Below are 17,569 nucleotides of genomic sequence, written 5' to 3'. Positions count from 1 at the left end.
TTACTCCTAGCGATAGCTAACTCACTCCAGCTAGAAGCATCAGCCCGCCTGCGTTTGCAGGGGGTTTGCTCGCACGCGGACCACGCGCTCGCCGCGCCGCGCGGAAGAAATGCTGACGCATCCAGCCTCGAAGCGCAGCTTTCTCTTCTCAAACGCTTCGGGTCGGCAGTTCGCCGCGGAGGGTGGCGTCCTCCTCCCAGCAGGGCGGCGAGTGATGCTGTGCCTTGTTTTGATGGCAGTGGAGTTAGTGATTGTAAGCTCCAGAGTACAATCAGCTAATTACACTGCCTACAAACCGAGCACCGGGCGCCGGCGGGCTGCAGCTCCCGGACGGTCCGCAGCGCCGACGCGGTGTCCCCGAGCTAGCGGGCCGCGGATCGGGGCGCGCCTCGGCCCCACATTTCACCCGAGGCGACGCCTGACAGTGCTTGGCCCCAGCAGACGCCCCCAGACCCACCGGGGACCCTCGCCGGGCCCGCGGGCTGCGCTGGTCCCCGCCGGACTCGCCGCGCACACTTGGCGTGGCACAGCCAGCGGGCGGCGCTCCAAAGGGGACTTGCACCCGCGGGGCCGGGCGCCCCCACCCTAGGTGACTCCAGGGAGGGCCCGACCGGCTGGCTTCACCTCCCCTGCCCCGCGATCGCCCGCGCCTCCCAGGGCCCTCTCCCTCAGGTCTCCGTCCCCTCTCCTTTGCCCTCAGCTTTCTCGGGCGCAGCTCCCACCTCCCTCACTCTCGGTGCGACCCGTCTCCAGAAAACTTCTCTTCGGTTCCTAGCCCAAACCCTAGAGCCGGCTCTCTCAACCCCGTGCAGCTCCGAGTGGCCGAGTGACCGTGGCCGTGGCGGGCCAACCGCCCTTGGAACCCCGCGGGCAGAGGGGGTGGGGCGGGCGCGAGACGGGGTGGGATGGGGGAGGGGCGAGATGGGGGAGGGGAGGAAGCTACGAGAAGGGGCAGAGGGCGGGCCCCTGTAGGGAAGAGGCCCTGGAGACAGAGGCACAGATTCTTGAGAAGTTTCTCTTCCTGATACGGAGGGAGGGACATCTCCCTTCCTCCTCCCCGAGAAACCCCACAAACCCACCCAGTTTTCATACCCATCCCTGTTGGGGAAAACAGCTTGTCAGGTACCAAATTGTAGGCTCAAATTTTCCAAATGGAGATAGGCCTGGGTAGCCTCTGACATGTGGGAGGGCTGCCTTTGAGAGTCCCACCTGTACCCTTGGGTTCCCCTTATACTTTTGGAGGGCCATGCAATGAGGTGGAAGGCTGGATCTTCTGGTCACTGTGCTAGCCAGCTGTTAATTAGATCAAAGTGCCGTGCTTTTGATATCAAGGCCAAAGTTTCGTACTCTGAAGGTCAGCTTTAGGCAAAACTATTCCTATTTGTAGCACATATTTATTTAACTATCTCCTATATGGTCAGCACCGAAGTCATTCATTCCACCCTCCATATGTACGTTCTTGGTAACATGGAGTGAATACACATTATTTACCATTCAAGACAGTATATAATACACACTAAATTGGGTAGAAATAGAAGGGGGTAGAGTGGGACATCGACCAGAACTGTAATTGGTCAACGAAGTTTCGTGGAGGAGGTGACACTTGAGCAGATCCTTGAAGCAAGACTAAATTTGGGCATTCAGGGGGAGGGCTGGGGAGGCCAAAGAAACGATGTCTTGTGACTAGTTACATTTTCTTATTCTTACAATTCCACATTTGATGATGTAGATGTGTTTCTGTGTGAAGTTGGGGTAGAGTGGGCAAAGAGGAGAGTGACGGAGGATTTCTGGGAGACCTCAACTAATATTTCTTTCCTTTAGTTACTCCTTCCCCACTTTTCCTTCAATGAATGAATCAGGAGAGGATAAAGAATATTCTCTGATTAAACATTTTGTAGAACTCAACTGGAAGTAGCCACCCGCCACCCCTCACACATGGTCCACATGCACCCAGTATAGAGTACTCCTTGTTGACCCTGAAAGCTTAGTTCTAAATTATTTTTCCCAAAGGGAAACTTCCCAGCTATAGATTGATTCCCTAAGACCAGCAAATGGTCTCATAGATGCCACCTGACAGATGTAACATGGATAAGGGCAGGTAATCAAGATCATTAACACAAATTCCAAACTCACACTACTGAAACACCAGGAGAACTTTCCAGGGATAAGTTTGCGTGAGTTATAGTGTTCTCTTTGAATATGAAAGACAGCACATTTTTTGCCCAATGCATCATTTGTTCTGCGAATACCAGTTGAAGAGTAAGAAACCAGAGCGAAGTATAAAATGTACAGTGCAGAAAGCTTAATGGTAACAGTTAACTTGTAAAGTTAAATTGCAAAAGACAGGTCATTTACAACTAACTATAATTTGTATTCATCATATCTTTGGGAGAGGCACAATGCAGAACACATTACATAAATTCCTCATACTCCCTTAACATGTACAATGTACTAAGCCACAGCAGGCAACAGGCTGAAATCAGAGCTAATTAACCACTGAGCTTTCTAGAGAAAACTGTAGAGCTAATTTTGTATTTTATAAATATATATGTAAAAATAAATTCAGGCGTAGACTCCATTCCATTAACGATATGTAGACTTATAAGTCTTGATTAGGATATAGTTACAAAAACAGTTCTGCTCTTTTAAATTGTTAGTCATTTTTACCCAATACTCTATTTAATACCTCTTCCTGATTGACATTTTATGATTATTAGTTGCATCTTGCATGTCTTACCTGAGCTGGATTGCTGCCATCCCAGGCAATGGTTGCAGTAGACACCTTGAAATTTAGATTTTTAAAACTTTTCTTCAGAGATAGTAAAAAATAAAACTCATATATAAAAGTCATCAAAATTCATTGCCTATTGAAATAAATGTTTTTAAAGGCAGTTTATTTTGTAAGTAGTACAACTAAAAAAGTAACGAGAGAAAATGTGTGTGGCCTAGTTCTGTTTAAAAAAAACCAGAATGCTTGTTCTTAGGGTTGCTGTTGGTTTGGCCCGCAGTTACTAGAGAAACTCCACGGATCTCATTGCCTTTATGGTTCATGTCTAGGCATGCCTGGAGACCAGGGAGACCCACGGTTTAATCTAAGGAAGAATGCTCGTGGTGTTTTAAATGCCCAAACAGAAGATTGCATTTGTTTTAGACAGCACCAGGAAGGTACCTTTCAGGGGAATTGTTTACTGTTTTATTTAATTTCTGGGCTTTTGGTGATTAGGGTGATGGAGAAGGAGCACCAAGGAAAGGAGGTGAGATTGGTGATTAGGAGGAAACCAGGAAGAGTACAGAAAACAAATACCTTCTGCTTTAGCTCTGGCAAATTTATATTGGCTAGATTTACCACTCCTAGATAAGAGGCTAGGGTGATGGGACTGAGGAATTACAAAAGATGGAGACAACCTATTTTCTCCTGTCAACACACGCAAACACACCATCTGAACATTTTGTATCTTCCATAGCTTTTGATGGATGTTGTCAGGGAGGAAGAAGAGAAGACTCAGACTGATTAGAAATTACCGGATTTTAGCAGCTTCTTTTTAAACCTGTTTTTAAAAAATGTGTGTTTTCTCTTAGGAAATATAAAACCATGTTTTGATTTTTAGATAGATCAGTAATTGTCAGATTACTTTATTAACATTCATAATACTATATTTAGGAACTAGTTTATATGTTGAAGCAAGAGGAGACTGAAGTCAATTTAGTGCCTTTAAAGAACTAAAAATCAGTGAATCCGTTGAATTATGAGAGGATGTTTTCTTTCCAGCTAAAATGAACTGCCAGCAGTTTTTATAATTTTATAAATCTGATTCCATTTCATGGTACTCTTATTAGTAAGAGTGCACCAGATTCTTAATTAGCTTCTTGTTTATATTTATTGATTAATCGATACTGTTGCTTCCAATATGAAAACATTAGATTAATTTATCTTTTAGTAAATCACAATCTAAAAAATAGGCTTTATAATTAAAATTGCTTGAGCCCTTAGTTACGGCTTAGCAGTAGGAGCAACCATGTTGTATATTTACCATCTTTAAGGAACACAGTCTAGGGATTTATGGTCAAGTTGGAGTGATAGACAATTTGTATACATAGATAATTAATTAAGAAAGTTATAGTGTATTAATTATATTAATGTATGCAATATAATAATTTATTATTTATATATTTGTATTATATATAATTATATTAAATACCAAGGTGGCTAGATTAATAGGTGTTTAAAGACTCCTGAATACTAATGTAAGCTTCATTATTGCCAGTATTTAGGAAAAAGGAAAAGGGAAAATCACCAAAAGTTGGGACACAGAGAAGGCTGTATGGAAAATATGGGATCGAGCTAGAAGGAAGAGCAGGACATAGGTAAAGGAAGAAGATGGAGAATGGATGTTCTTGGTAGCAGGAGCAACTTATGAAGGAAAAGCACAAGTATATTCATGAAGACCATAATATACATGGTCAATTGGGAGAGCAATGAGCGTGTTCCCACTGGGGAAGTAAGATTAGAGAGGCAGGTTAGTAGGAGATAGATCATGGAGGACTGTAAATTTCAGGCCAGGGAGTTTTAATCTCATTCTTCTGAAGAATGACTGAAGGACCTATGACTTATATAATGTGTTGTTTTATGGAGATTAATAAATTGGCATAGATTAGAAGAGAGAGAGACAAGGAGACTGAAAGCCCATGGAGGAGGTTATTTTCATCGCCTTGGGATGAAGTGGTGTATTAAATATATGGTATGAATAAGAGAGACTTGTGAAGGACACTTCATAGGACTTGGTGACTGGTTAAAGTGAAGAGAGCGAGAACAAGATTAACCTTCAGGTTTCAATGACAAGTGGAGATGTTGCGAGGCAAATCCAGGCGAAGGATAATTATGATGTGTTTAGGTTTGCGCATGTTTAGTTTTAGGTAATGGAAGGACATTGTGGTGGAGTTAGGTATATGGAGCTGGAACTCTGGAAAGAGGCCAGAAGTGAAGGAGAAATTTAGTAGTTTTCTAAAGCTGTAATAGTTGAATTCGTGAGGATAAATGAGATCCCCAAGAAAGGTACAGTGTCTTAGTTTTCATTGACCCTCCAGCACCTGCTATGGTTCACAGAGGACAGAGTAGCTGACTAACAGCAATGGGCTTTTCCTGAATAGAGAATAGAATGAGGAAAGCAGAAAGCGCAGGAGCAGCTCTGAGAGTATCCAGCTGTATTGAGGGGCTGGCAGGAGGAAGTAAATCTTGAGAAGGGTTAGTCCACAAGGAGAAGCAGCGAGGACGATCACAAAAGCCAGGCTGTTTTAAACAGGGTCATATACACATGGGAATTCAAAGGAAACCACTCCCTTGGCACCACCACATCATAACGTTTGGTCAGCGAAATTAGCCATAGGGCAGCAGGTGACTGCACTGGCCCTACCAGAACGTTTCAGGGCTTTATTCTGTGAGTCATTGGAGGGGCCATGAACTTCTCTAGGCTATGACTAAACAGATTAGCTTTCCTGGGCACTGCCCACCACTGATGAGCTTCTGTGACCTCTCCAAAAAACCTCAGGTAGATTTTCAAGGTTTACAGAGGTAATTTCAAGTGAACACGCAGTCTAGGGGCACAAAGAAAGTCTATTCTTATGAGTTCTAGGATGTGTCCTGTAACGCTATGAAGCCAAATGGAGGAAATTGACTGATTATCTTGTTAATTCATTTACAAGAATGAAAATACGTTAAAATGCCATTCTCTTAAGCATCGTTCTGTGTCTACTTATTCTTGTTTTTATTTCTACTCTCCCCATTTCGCACTTAAGCCATTTTTCTAGGTGGAATTTAAATTCTTTAGTTTTTAAAAATTCCGTAACTCTCACTTGTTATCTTTATTTCCTCTGCATCCATAGAATACATCTCAAGGATTTCATCATGCTGACATTTAGTAAAGTTCATGTGGTCCTTCCCCACTCAGCTCATCTGTAGCTTGTTTCAGTCTCAAGCTCAAGTCCTAATTCCTGGGTAAAATCTTCCTTGGTGCCATTCCCTTGGTGATCTTTCCCTTCTCTAACTCCTTTTGCACTTAATATATTCCTTCTATAATTAGTACTTTCCATTAGTAAGAGAGCATTATTCTCCAATACTCTAATAGCATTTTGAAATTAGCATTTTATTATAATAGTACAGAGTGCTGGTATATGTAACACATATTTATTATATTAGGGCAGAGCACTGTATATACAATTTCTCACACCCTCAAGTATTTTTAGTGGGCTATCTTGGTTTCCAACTTAATGCATGATATATATATCTTTTTGTGCCCTCTGGCACAATGCCACTAACCTTCTGAGTGCTCAATAATGCACATAGAAAATAAAAATAAAATAGAAAAAGGCTTATGGTAAATAAAACACTAGCATGATAACTTTATGAAAAAGAAGCATCATATGGTTTAAGATTCATTTAGTTTATTAGTAAATGAGTTTCTCTTAGTAGGTTAGGCAGCTCTAACCTTAATTTCCTTTGGGTTGATTTGGGTTGAATTTTGGTATATGCAGTTTTGTTTCGATCATATAACTGCCTTTATATGCAGTTTGATCATAATGGGACTGAGTTCCTGTGTGGGTTGTAGAATTAGTTCATTGCTTTACAAAATGGTGCTACTTACTTGTTGTTATCAAAAAAATACACTTTTTGTCTGAAGTGGTATTTTTGCTAAAACGTCTTTATTTTTTCCCTCATTAGCAATGACGTGCATTTGCAAATGCGTGGATGAGCCTAGGGATGTGAGCTGCAGCTTAAGGAATGGCAGCTAATGAAATCAAATAGGGCTGATTAGAAGACTGCTTATGACATCAGAAGTCCAGTGAATTTTATGTTCAATTTAGATGCTATTTTAAAATTATTTTGCCTATGTTTGAACTTCTATATGTAAATATTTTCATTTTATAGATGAAGTTTAGCTAAAATCAAGAAGACAAACGTAGAATCAGATGTTGAAGGTTTATCTTTATTGGTGAACCTTGGGGCTTGAAGATACCTTAGTGATCAAGTTGAATTCCCTCGTGTTAAAATGAAGAAATGCAATTCTGGAAACTATTACTTGTACAAGGCCATTTTGGTTATTTTCATGTTTTATACCATTTGATTCTCTGTTATAAGCTTAATAAAAAGGTAAAATATGTCTTTGATGCTTCCCCTTTGTTCTGTTCTTCATCCTCATTTCACACGGCCAGAAACCTCAAATTTCTTCATTTTCTGTGGCGCCCTCCCCAGGCTTCCTTCCCTCTTCCAAACGTCTCCAGACAGAACACGATCCTTTTCTTCTACTGTGGAGAACTCATTGGACATTTTCAAAAGGAAGTCACGGAAAGACAATGTCTTAATCAAGGCAATAAATGTCATATGATGGGATCTTAGGCATTACGTAAAAACAGTGGAAGAGTTGTTTTTTGTCTTCAAATTTGAGCAGCCATTTTCTATTTTACTTAAATATGAGTTTGGCTTAAGCTGTCCTAGGCTAGAGCTTCTGCTAAAATCTAATATGCTTTCAATGGCCATTACTACTTGGGTGTTTAATTGCCATCGGAAACTCAGTATATCTCAACCTGAACCAACCGTTGTTCTTCTTATACTGGCTCTTCTGCCAAACTCACTTATTTCACTGGTAACATTATTGTCTTGGTCACCATGCTTGAAACATGCAGCAGTTTTTGAGTACCCCATTTCGCAAACTTTGTATCCAAATGGTCACTTGTGTACATATCTGATTTTCTTCTCTAGATTATAAACCTCTTGGAAGGAGAGATGAATTTTCTTTTAATCCCACAGCACTTAGCAGTATCTAATATGTAGTAGATGGTCAGTAAATAGACGCTGAGTGAATGTTAATGATAATAGAAGGTATGGTTGTCATTAAGATGTAGGAGGTGATTTAAATAAGGTGTTTAAAATCATTGTAAACAAGCAACTGAAGGAAGTCTTGCGTGATGTTTAGTTTCTGTTTGATTGTTCTTTTCTGAAATCTAAGTACATTGCTATTCTACTGTTCTATTCAGAACTTCCAAGGCCTGCCTGGGCCTGTTGCAGAAAATAACGCTAGGGGAGGGTTCAAAGCCTCATCAGCTAATGTGTGTCACCAACTTGAAGAGCAATAGAACAGTATGTCATCCAGGAAGGTGAAATAATGAAAGCCCCTGGCACCAGTTTAATATTGTAAATGCAAACATTTGGAAAGAAAAATTTGAGTATCTGCTAATGCATATGTTGTCTTTAGTTCTGAAGCAAATTTTATTTCCAGCAATACATGAGTAGTTGTCTTGATTTTCAGTTTTGTTACTTCTAAGATAAATTTAAGAAGTAATCTTTGCAAAAGTTATCCCAGCAAAGGCTAGAAAAGACGAGAATAAATGATGCAAATTTGTTATAATAATCTTTGTTAAGCTTAAGGCATTACTAACCACTCAAAAGTGTAAAATAGGGGCTGGCCTGGTGGCGTAGTGGTTAAGTTCTTAAGTGGTTAAGTGGTTAAGTGCTCCGCTTCAGTGGCTTGGGGATTGCAGGCCTGGATCTCAGGTGTGGACCTATGCACTGCTCATTAAACCATGCTGTGGCAGTGTCCCACGTACAAAATAGAGGAAGACTGGCACAGATGTTAGCTTAGAGACAATCTTTCTCAAGCAAAAAGAGGAAGATTGGCAACAGATGTTAGCTCAGGGCCAATCTTCTTCACCAAAAAAAAAAAAAAAAAATAACCAGTGTAAAATAAATTTAAAATCTCCTTGATAGCTAGGAGATATCTATTTTAATGATATTCCACCTTTGGTGCACATTAGAATCACTTGGGGAGCTTTTAAAAATCCTGATGCCCAGGTTGTACTCCATCCCAATTAAATCAGAATGTTTGGGGGTAGGAGTCAGGCATCAGTATTTTTAAAAGATATTCAGATGATTCCAAAGAGCAGCAGTTTTGGACCCCTGCAATGGAATGAGGGGGATGAGAAATATATCATGGAAAGCTGAAACAAATAAGATACTGTGAAAGTGGAAGATCATTAATGTCCTAGTCGCACCTTTATTTTCATATGTTCTGGGCATATAGTAGATGATTAAATACTTACCAAATTGAATTGAACTAGATTATTAAATCGTGTTGTTACTAGATATCAAGGTGCTCACCCATCCATTTCTGTAGTCCTTGAATCATCATTTCTCATACTTAAGCATCAAAGATGTTACACTAGCCAGTGCACCCCCTAATATCTGTGTTTCTTCTCAGTTCATCACTGGTGAAAGTTTTAGCAGTTACACCACTCCAGCATGCCAGGAGCTATCCATATCCATCTTCTGCTAGTACTAGCAATGAGGTTTTTATTCCAGCCAGCAGGTGAGTAATCCATCTTCAAAATCACATTTTAGAGTTTGCTTCCTTAAAACATTCTGGTACAAACTGTCTTAGACTGGTTCCTTAGAAACAGACTGTGGGATGAGGAGTTGCACGCAGAAGATTTACTGGGGAGTCATCTTGAGAGATATACACATAAGGGAGTGAGAAAGAGAGGACTGGGCCGAGGGAGAGGTGGCCCAGTGATGCGTTGCAACTGAAGTCTCAGCTGTCTTATGGGGAGCTCTGGAGATGGGGTGGCCCTTCAGAGTCATTGCAAATTGAGGCAAAGGGGCCAGGTTTTTGTATCCCCACATTAGCTGTGGCTGCAGGCCACCCCTTGGTCAGTGGCTAACTTACCTTGAGATAGTTTCTGAGAGCAATTTCCAATGAGAGATGCAACTATGAGCCATCAGCATTTGATGGTGCCAGCAGTTGGGAGATGATCGTGTTGACCTTGAAGAGGGGAACTGGTTGAAGGACCTCAGTATCTGTTACAATGTTCAAAATGAATTACCTTTGGCCAGTGGGAGCTCTTCTTGTGTCTTTTGACATCACCCTTTGGTTTTGCATAGCTTCCTTGATTTCTGGTATAATTCATTCCAGGCGCATCTCATATATTACCTGAACTAGAACTGGAATCAGCCATTTCCCCAAGGATTTTTTTTTTTAAGTGGGAAATGGCTGATTCCCATTAAATGAGTGTTAGGATTGTTTATTGATTCTAGGACTTTTCAGTGGACAGAATAATACATATTTTTGAAAAGAAAAAAATCACAAGTTCATATTAATATTGCCATTCCAGATTTAACATTATAGGATTTTTACTTAAATTTGTTTGATTTTACAATTTTATCCCTTTTTCCTTACATTGAAAATCTTAGTTCATAACAATGTTAAATATTTTCATTACCCTATTCTATTCCATCTCTCTCTCTATACATATAACAGTTTCAAAATAGTAGTACTAATGTTACTGTAAACAGTTAGGCTACAGAATGACTTCTAAAGAGTATGTGCTTGCAGCTCTCTCTAGAATATATGCCAGTGTGTTCGAGAGTGACTTGGATTTTGTCAAAGCACTCTGCTTCATCTTTATCCTATTCAACTTATGTACTCATTACATGTAGCAGGACATATTCTTGTCAAATTTACAGATAACAGGTAGCCAAAAAGATAAGGAAATTTATTGGATGGCAAGATCAGAGTCACAGATAATCTGGATTCCCTATAGTGGTGGTCTAAATTTAACACAATGAAATCTGATAGGTATAGCTGCAATAGGTAGTTGTTTTATACACCACTTAAGCCACAAAGCATTAGAAAAGATGTAATAAAATGATAAATATAAACTTACATTTATTAATAAGAAAAGCTATCACTTTTTGAGCACTTACTACATGCTAAGCACTCTGCTAAATGCTTCATATACTTTAATCTTGACAAATACGTTGTAAGACAATAGTAGTAGTATGGTAATTGTCCTAGAAGTAATAATATCTAACATTTATGGAGCATTTACTGAGTATCAGGTGCTGTTCTAGACATTTTACACTTAATTCTGATAACAACCCTACAAAGTGGGTACTGTTGTTTCTTTTATATAGATGAGGGAGTTGAGGCACAGAGAAGTTAAATAACTTGCTAATGTCATGTGGTAAATTGAGCTAGGATTCAAATCTGGCAGTCTGATTCCAAGGCCTTGGGTGCTCTTCTTACCCCCTTTTATAGTTGAGATTTTGAAGATTAGAGAGGTTGAGAAACTTCCCCAAGTTTCTAGTAAGCTAGGGACCGGGATTCAGTCCCATGACACTTGACTTTCTAGCTGATTTCTTAGCTGCTCTGCTGTATAGCCTTCCTGTAACAACGGCTAGGCAGGCTTTAATATGTGATTGACTGTAATTCAGAGCAAGGGAGGTGACAGCCTCACTCTACTCTGTAAGGGGGAGCACACCCGGAGCACTGTGTGTGATTCTGAGCTCCACACGTTAAAAGGGGATTCCTGACATGCCTGGAACTCATCCAGACGTGAGCACCGAGCTCAGAGAAGTGTCTGAGTAATCTGAGTAACATGTCTGTAGGAAGAACTGTTAAAAAGCTGAGAATAGTTAGCCCGAAAAGAGAAGACCCGGGGAAGCTGAACGCTCGTATTTGAAGTGTCTTCATGTGGTGGAGGGTTAGATAGAACCTCTGTAGTTCTAGACGAAAAACTAGGCAGCACAGAGAGAGAATCAAAGAGGTGGACTGGGCTCCTGATAGGGAGGAAGGACTGCCTGATATCTGGAGCTTTTTAGAAATGAAATGGGCTTCCTGCTAAGGGAATGAATTCTTTTTCACGATGAAGACCCTGAATGACCACTTACTGTGGGTTTAAAGACTTTTATGTCAGGCATGGTGGTTCTTAAATTTTAGTGGGTATAAGAGTCACCTGGGGGAACTTGTTAAACACTGATTCCAAGGCCTCACCTTTAGAAGTATTGATTCAGTAGATCTGGGATAAGGTCCAAGAATCTGCATGTTTAACAAGCAGCCCAGTGGGTCCAAATGAGATGGTCAGTGACCCACACTTTGAGAATAAGTGAGATTAGATAAACTCTGAGATCTCTTCCACTTATTTTTTTTGGTGAGGAAGATTGGCTGCGAGATAACATCCATGCCAATCTTCCTCTGTTTTGTATGTGGGACACCACCACAGCATGGTTTGATGAGCAGTGTGTAGGTCTACACCTGGGATCTGAACCCTTGAATCCTGGGCTGCCAAAGGGGAACACACAAACTTAACCATTATGCGATGGGGCTGGCCTCTTCTTCCACTTATTTTACGAATAAACATTTTAGTAAAAAATGATGTAGTCAGTGTAATGATTGTTCAAAGGAAGTTGTCTTAAGTTTTATAAAAGATCCATGACACAACTCTTTGATATGTTGACAAATTACAATTACAGACGAAATTATCAGAAGGTAGGATATTAGGATATGGAAGGAGAAGGCTTGATTCTCAATCTATGTTATAAAAGAGAAGACTTTAATACCAAAATAGAAGATACAAATCCAGTGTGAAAATCTTTAACCACTTTCAATAAAGAACTCACTCTACACATGCCAAGGAGCATCCTGATGGGGACCTGGAAAACGCTATCTGATTATCCTAAAAGACAGCACCTGTGTAAGGTAAAGTACCTCTCAGGCTTTTGGGCCCCATCTTATATAAACTTCAGCCTAAAACTAACAGAACAGGTGTGGGTCAGAGTGTCTTCTAATTCTGGCTCACTTTTTGTTGAGGCTGAAGAGCTTTTGCTGGTAAGTATATTATATGTTTGATTAACCTTAACTTTTACTTAAAGTGTGCAACCTGAGTCACATTTTATAACTATTGTATCCTGAAATGTTTTTGCTCTCTGTAAATATGTTTTTAAAAAGTAGTGCTTATATAGTTTATTGCCCCATATCAGAACTTTTTAAAATTTAAGTTACATAATGATGTTTCATTTGTTTCTTAAATGTATTAAAGTTTTAGAAAGATTTTTTTTTTTGAAAATCGTTAAAGCTGGCTAGTTGAGGAATTGGTGTTCTTGGCTGTTTTTATTGATAGTATTGATGGGCTTATTTAGTTCGTTAAAGACTGGCAAATGATTTCTGTTTTAAATTTATGGTATAAAAACTTCCAAATGGCAATTACATGTTGATAATAAGTTAGACCCTTATTTCTCTTTAATTTCTTCTTGTTTCCTTTTAATGGCTGCAGACTTCTTGTAAGTTTTTCTTGAATCATGAGGGATGAAATTGCAACAACAGTTTTCTTTGTCACAAGACTGGTGAAAAAGCATGACAGACTGAGTAAACAGCAAATTGAAGACTTTGCAGAAAAGCTGATCACAATCTTGTTTGAAACATACAGAAGTCACTGGCACTCTGATTGCCCTTCTAAGGGGCAAGCCTTCAGGTGAGAGCTAGGATGTGGTACAGCAACAAGCAACAAGGGAAGCAACAAGCAAGCCGCAAGCATCAGCAATGATTTTGTTGGCGGTCTATAAGTCACAAAAGTTTTATGGGCTCAAATCATTTGTTTGAACGCGGGCTTGAAAGAAAGAGATGCAGCAGGTGACAGTGCAGTGGAAAATTATAGCACAAACCCCCTATGTGAGGTGGATTAAACAATTCTAATTTATGTTCACCGTGAAAGATATGCAGTGAACATTTGATTTGATGCACTAATTGTGTGATTTAGTAATGCAACTCACATTCTGACTCGCGGTGTAAAAAGTTAATTATGTTTTATCTTGTAAAACTGTGGAGGGTGGGGAAGGGGTTAGGGGAAGCTGGGGGGTGGGGTGAGGTGGAAGCTGTGTGTATCGGGACTATTTGCCTACAACGTGATTCTCCCACGAAAGCACCTGTCACCACGTCTTTGTTTCCCTTTCATTATTTTTTTAAGATGTATCAGGATAAACAATAATCAAAACAAAGATCCCATTCTGGAAAGGGCTTGTGCTGAAAGCAATGTGGATTTTTCTCACCTGGGACTCCCAAAGGAGATGACCATATGGGTAGATCCCTTTGAAGTGTGTTGCAGGTGAGTAATTTCATTGGAGTTAGAGTCTGTGTGCTCTGTGACCCCTGGAAACCTTAGGTCATTTAGTCAGCTCTGTATACCTTTGTGAAAGATGATGCTCCAAAGCCCTGGGTGAGCAGTGAGGGCAGTGGTTGGCTAAGATTTTAGAATCTATTAGACAACACAGACTTCCATTAGGAGAGGATGGAGTGGGAAGCAAAAAGATTTTACATAGTATTTGAAATTTGACTTTAATCACTGCACCCAACTGCCAACCGTAGATTATCACGTCTAAGTGTTATAGGCAAAATCTAGGGGGAACAGTTATTTACCGTCGGGCATTTCAGAGTCCATTAGCTGAAACAAAATAAACTGGTCCTTGTCTTTTTCTGAGCTGTTAACCAAGATAGCTTTTACAGAATACCCCCACTAATTATGACAGTGTAGCAGCTGAAGGTCATAATGCCTCTCAGCTTTGCTGTCAAGCCATTTCAATCTGTTTCTTTTAAGTAACTCTTTGTAAATTAGTGACTTGTCTCCAGAAAAGATTAGAGGTCAAAACTTCGAGAAGTTGAATCCCTACTGAATATTTTCCTTTCCTTTCCTACTTAGGTATGGTGAGAAAAATCATCCATTTACAATTGCTTCTTTTAAAGGCAGGTGGGAGGAACGGGAACTCTCCCAACAAATCAGTTATGCTGTTAGTAGGGCCACGTTGGACTCCTCCCCGGGCAGCTCCTCCGATGAAGAAGGTTGTAACCAAGAACCTCAGATAATTCCTAAAGTCAACAATCCAAAGAGTATTTATCAGGTAAAGTGTGTTCCAGTTCTTCTTTATACTTCTTTTTTCTATTCTCATTCTAAAAAGAATATGCTCACTGTAAAAGCAGAGAACCAAGTGGAAAACATGGAAAAAACAAAACTATAAAGGTTAAAATGACAATATTAACATGCTAGAAGAAGTTTTTCTGTTTTTTTCTTCTTTATATAGTCCTTCTGCTTGGCTGAGTGCTTAGTATGTACACAATCTTTCGTAGTCCCGTTTCTCCATACAGTACTTGAACATACATACGTTTCCTTTCACCTAAATTCCTTCAGAATTAAATATTAAAATTGGTGGGCTTTTTTGCCAGTAGAAAATAACATTCCCCGTGGAAAATTTGGAATATTTAGAAATGGTCAAAGGTCTGAAATCCTGCCACCAGAGCAGTTAAAAAAATTTTTTAAAAAATATTCGTTCATCTTGTAATTTTCTTAGCTAATCTGTTACCGGTAGTCATCTAAATTGTTTCCACATTGTTGTGATATAAAAAAGCTGATTGTTTTTATAGAGATGTCTGAGTTTTAAGTTATTTCTGGAGACTTGATTCTCAGACATGGAATTACTGGGTCACTGGGTATGGTCATTTTATTGTTCTCAATATATGGCCAGAATACCTTCTAGAAAGCTGTCTTTGTTTGTAGTCTAATCAGCTCTATGTGAAAGTGTCTGTTTTATAATGTTCCCTAAAATAGGATGTTCTCATTTAAAAATAATTTCCTAAAAATGCTGTCTATTATAGATATTAACTTAATTAAATATTAAAAAATATTCTCCATGTGCCAGAATATTTTGGGTACTTATTGTCTTACAGATTTTCTCTTCTTCACCCATTTATCACTTGAGGTCTTAATGTATTATTATAGGCTCTTCAAAAGTTAGGAATATTTTAGCCCCTTGACATATTATTGGCAAATATTTTTTCTCTAGCTCGTTTAGTTTTCTAAACTATATATATAGTTTATATATAGTCCTATATGTATAAAAGTTTAAAACTACGTAGTGAAATATTTGCTCTTAATTCTATTTTTATCTTTAAAGATCTTCCATCTAGGGATCAGATCTATAGTCAGCTATATTCTTTTAGTGGAATGTCCTTTGGGAGTGTGGTCTGTAAAGCATCTGTATGGGTCATCTGGGATGTTTAAAATGGCTATTTCTAGACCTCAGCCTTAGAGATCATGATGAGAGAGTTTTGGGTTGGGCCAGTGAGGTGGTGGTGGGGTAGGGAAGAACCCAAGAATACACATAAATTTGAATAAATGTGTTTTTAAATTATTTAGTTGGATTAAAGAATTAATTTTGTTAAAAGATGTCACTTGACTTACTTTATACCTTCCAAAATGCTAGCCAATTTTCCAAAGATGATTATCTACTTTGATTTCTATTCATTGTACTTCCTATGCTTTTGAAAAGCTTAGCTTCTGAGTTACAGGTTTGTATTTGGTCCTTAGAGTTGGCTTATCAGTTTACAGAAGATCTTCATACCCACTCCTCCCCCTCCTTTTTCTTTTCCAGGTTGAGAATTTGAAACGACCCTTTCAATCTTGGTTCCAAATCCCCCGCAAAAATAATATGGTGGATGGCCGTATGGGCCTCCTAGAAAATGCTTATCATGTGTTGCATAAGAACCCTAAGGGTCATAGGGCTGCTGCCATACACCGGGTGGACAGGTACCACTGGGTCAACACGCACCGATAATGCAGTGACTGAGCACTCGGTAGGATAGAGCTCAGAGAAGCTGTGTTACTTTTCTCTGAAAGGAAAATGAGTCTAAGGTTGAGAGGCCCATGAAACTGAAAAAAATAACCACATTAGGGACTAGAGTGCATGATGGTGAATCCTCTCACACAGATCATGACTATGTTCTTAGCTGTAATTTAATTCTTATTTAATTTTATGTGAAGTTTTATGTAACACTAGTGAATGTACTCAATAACATGATAGAATGAAGATACTGACCTGTGATAAGATTCAATGAATTATGAAAAGTAGCAGTTTAAATAAACTTATTGTGTTTTTAATACCTTCCTATTTGAGTTTGTTGTAAGAAAGTTTTGAAAGTTTGTTTCTTCATTAGCCATTAAAAAAAGAAAAAGTAGACTTTCATTTAGGGAAGCGAGATCCTCATGGTATAGTATTCTGGTTCTACAAGACCAGTGAGGGCTTGTTTTAAAATTACTTTTTAAGGAGCAAAACTCCCTTGTTTGTGTATCTTTTTAAAAATTTGGTTTATTTCTAAACCTCTTAACAGACTTAATTATGACTTATTTTATAAAAGTGATACATGCTCATTATAAAGAATTCAAGCTAACAGAGTAACACACCCCCAAGAAGAAAAAAATCCCTACTACCCAGCCAGAAATTACCATTATTAACATTAAATGGTGGCCATCTTTCCAGTCATCCTACATATACGTACAGATGTAAGAATTGACACACAATTTATTAAGAAAACACAATAAGAAGACATACTGATTTTTCTGTCTAGATCTATAAATTGTTGAGAGGGGGATCTTGTGACGACTCCAACTATAATTGTGATTTGTCTCTCTCCTTTCAGTTCTATCAGTTTAGTTTTACATATTGTGCAGCTCTGTTGTTTTGTATATATACATTTAGGACTGCTACGTCTTCTTGGTAGATTGACCCTTCTAATCATTATATAATGTCCCTCTCTGTCTCTGGTAATTTACTTTGCCCTGATGTTGCTTTATCTGATATTGATACAGCCACTTCTGCTTTCTTTTGATTAATGTGTGCGTGCTATATCTTTTCCCATCCTTTTACTTTCGACCTGCCTATATTGTTATATTTGAAATGAGTTCCTTGTAGACAGCATAT

The 17,569-nt window shown here is 39.2% G+C and overlaps 2 protein-coding genes and 1 non-coding gene across 10 annotated transcripts in view; 1 reads left to right on the top strand and 2 right to left on the bottom strand.

The window, feature by feature from the left end:
• HOATZ (HOATZ cilia and flagella associated protein) overlaps window positions 1-3,013 on the bottom strand; it is a 31,489-nt gene extending 28,476 nt beyond the window's left edge. For 3 of the 6 annotated variants that reach the window (XM_023644785.2, XM_014741391.3, XM_070272765.1), the window contains exon 1: window positions 2,738-3,013. The gene's annotated coding sequence lies outside the window, so the exon portion shown is untranslated. Of the gene's footprint in view, window positions 1-722; window positions 867-2,737 lie in introns of those variants that run through there. The other 3 variants (XM_023644786.2, XM_070272764.1, XM_070272766.1) reach the window with 2 other exon arrangements.
• Window positions 220-303, bottom strand: MIR34B (microRNA mir-34b). Its single transcript, NR_032870.1, has one exon. It is a non-coding gene; the product is annotated as a microRNA mir-34b (primary transcript).
• BTG4 (BTG anti-proliferation factor 4) lies at window positions 1,032-16,749 on the top strand. 3 transcript variants are annotated; one of them, XM_070272763.1, is made up of 6 exons: window positions 1,032-1,122; window positions 12,299-12,524; window positions 13,099-13,296; window positions 13,789-13,926; window positions 14,518-14,716; window positions 16,244-16,749. In XM_070272763.1, the coding sequence occupies exons 3-6, from the start codon at window positions 13,124-13,126 to the stop codon at window positions 16,424-16,426; spliced, it is 693 nt and encodes a 230-aa protein (XP_070128864.1). In that variant the 5' UTR covers window positions 1,032-1,122; window positions 12,299-12,524; window positions 13,099-13,123; the 3' UTR covers window positions 16,427-16,749. The 3 variants fall into 3 exon arrangements, with proteins under 3 accessions (XP_070128864.1, XP_023500549.1, XP_023500550.1); XM_023644781.2 differs by lacking the exon at window positions 1,032-1,122 and adding an exon at window positions 7,739-9,356; XM_023644782.2 differs by lacking the exons at window positions 1,032-1,122; window positions 12,299-12,524 and adding an exon at window positions 9,247-9,356 and having other exon boundaries at window positions 16,244-16,561.
• The last annotated feature ends 820 nt before the right edge of the window (window positions 16,750-17,569 follow it).

Source organism: Equus caballus, chromosome 7, assembly GCF_041296265.1.
Source record: "Equus caballus isolate H_3958 breed thoroughbred chromosome 7, TB-T2T, whole genome shotgun sequence".
Classification (NCBI taxonomy): Eukaryota; Metazoa; Chordata; class Mammalia; order Perissodactyla; family Equidae; genus Equus; species Equus caballus.
This window is presented reverse-complemented; position numbering and strand designations above follow the sequence as displayed.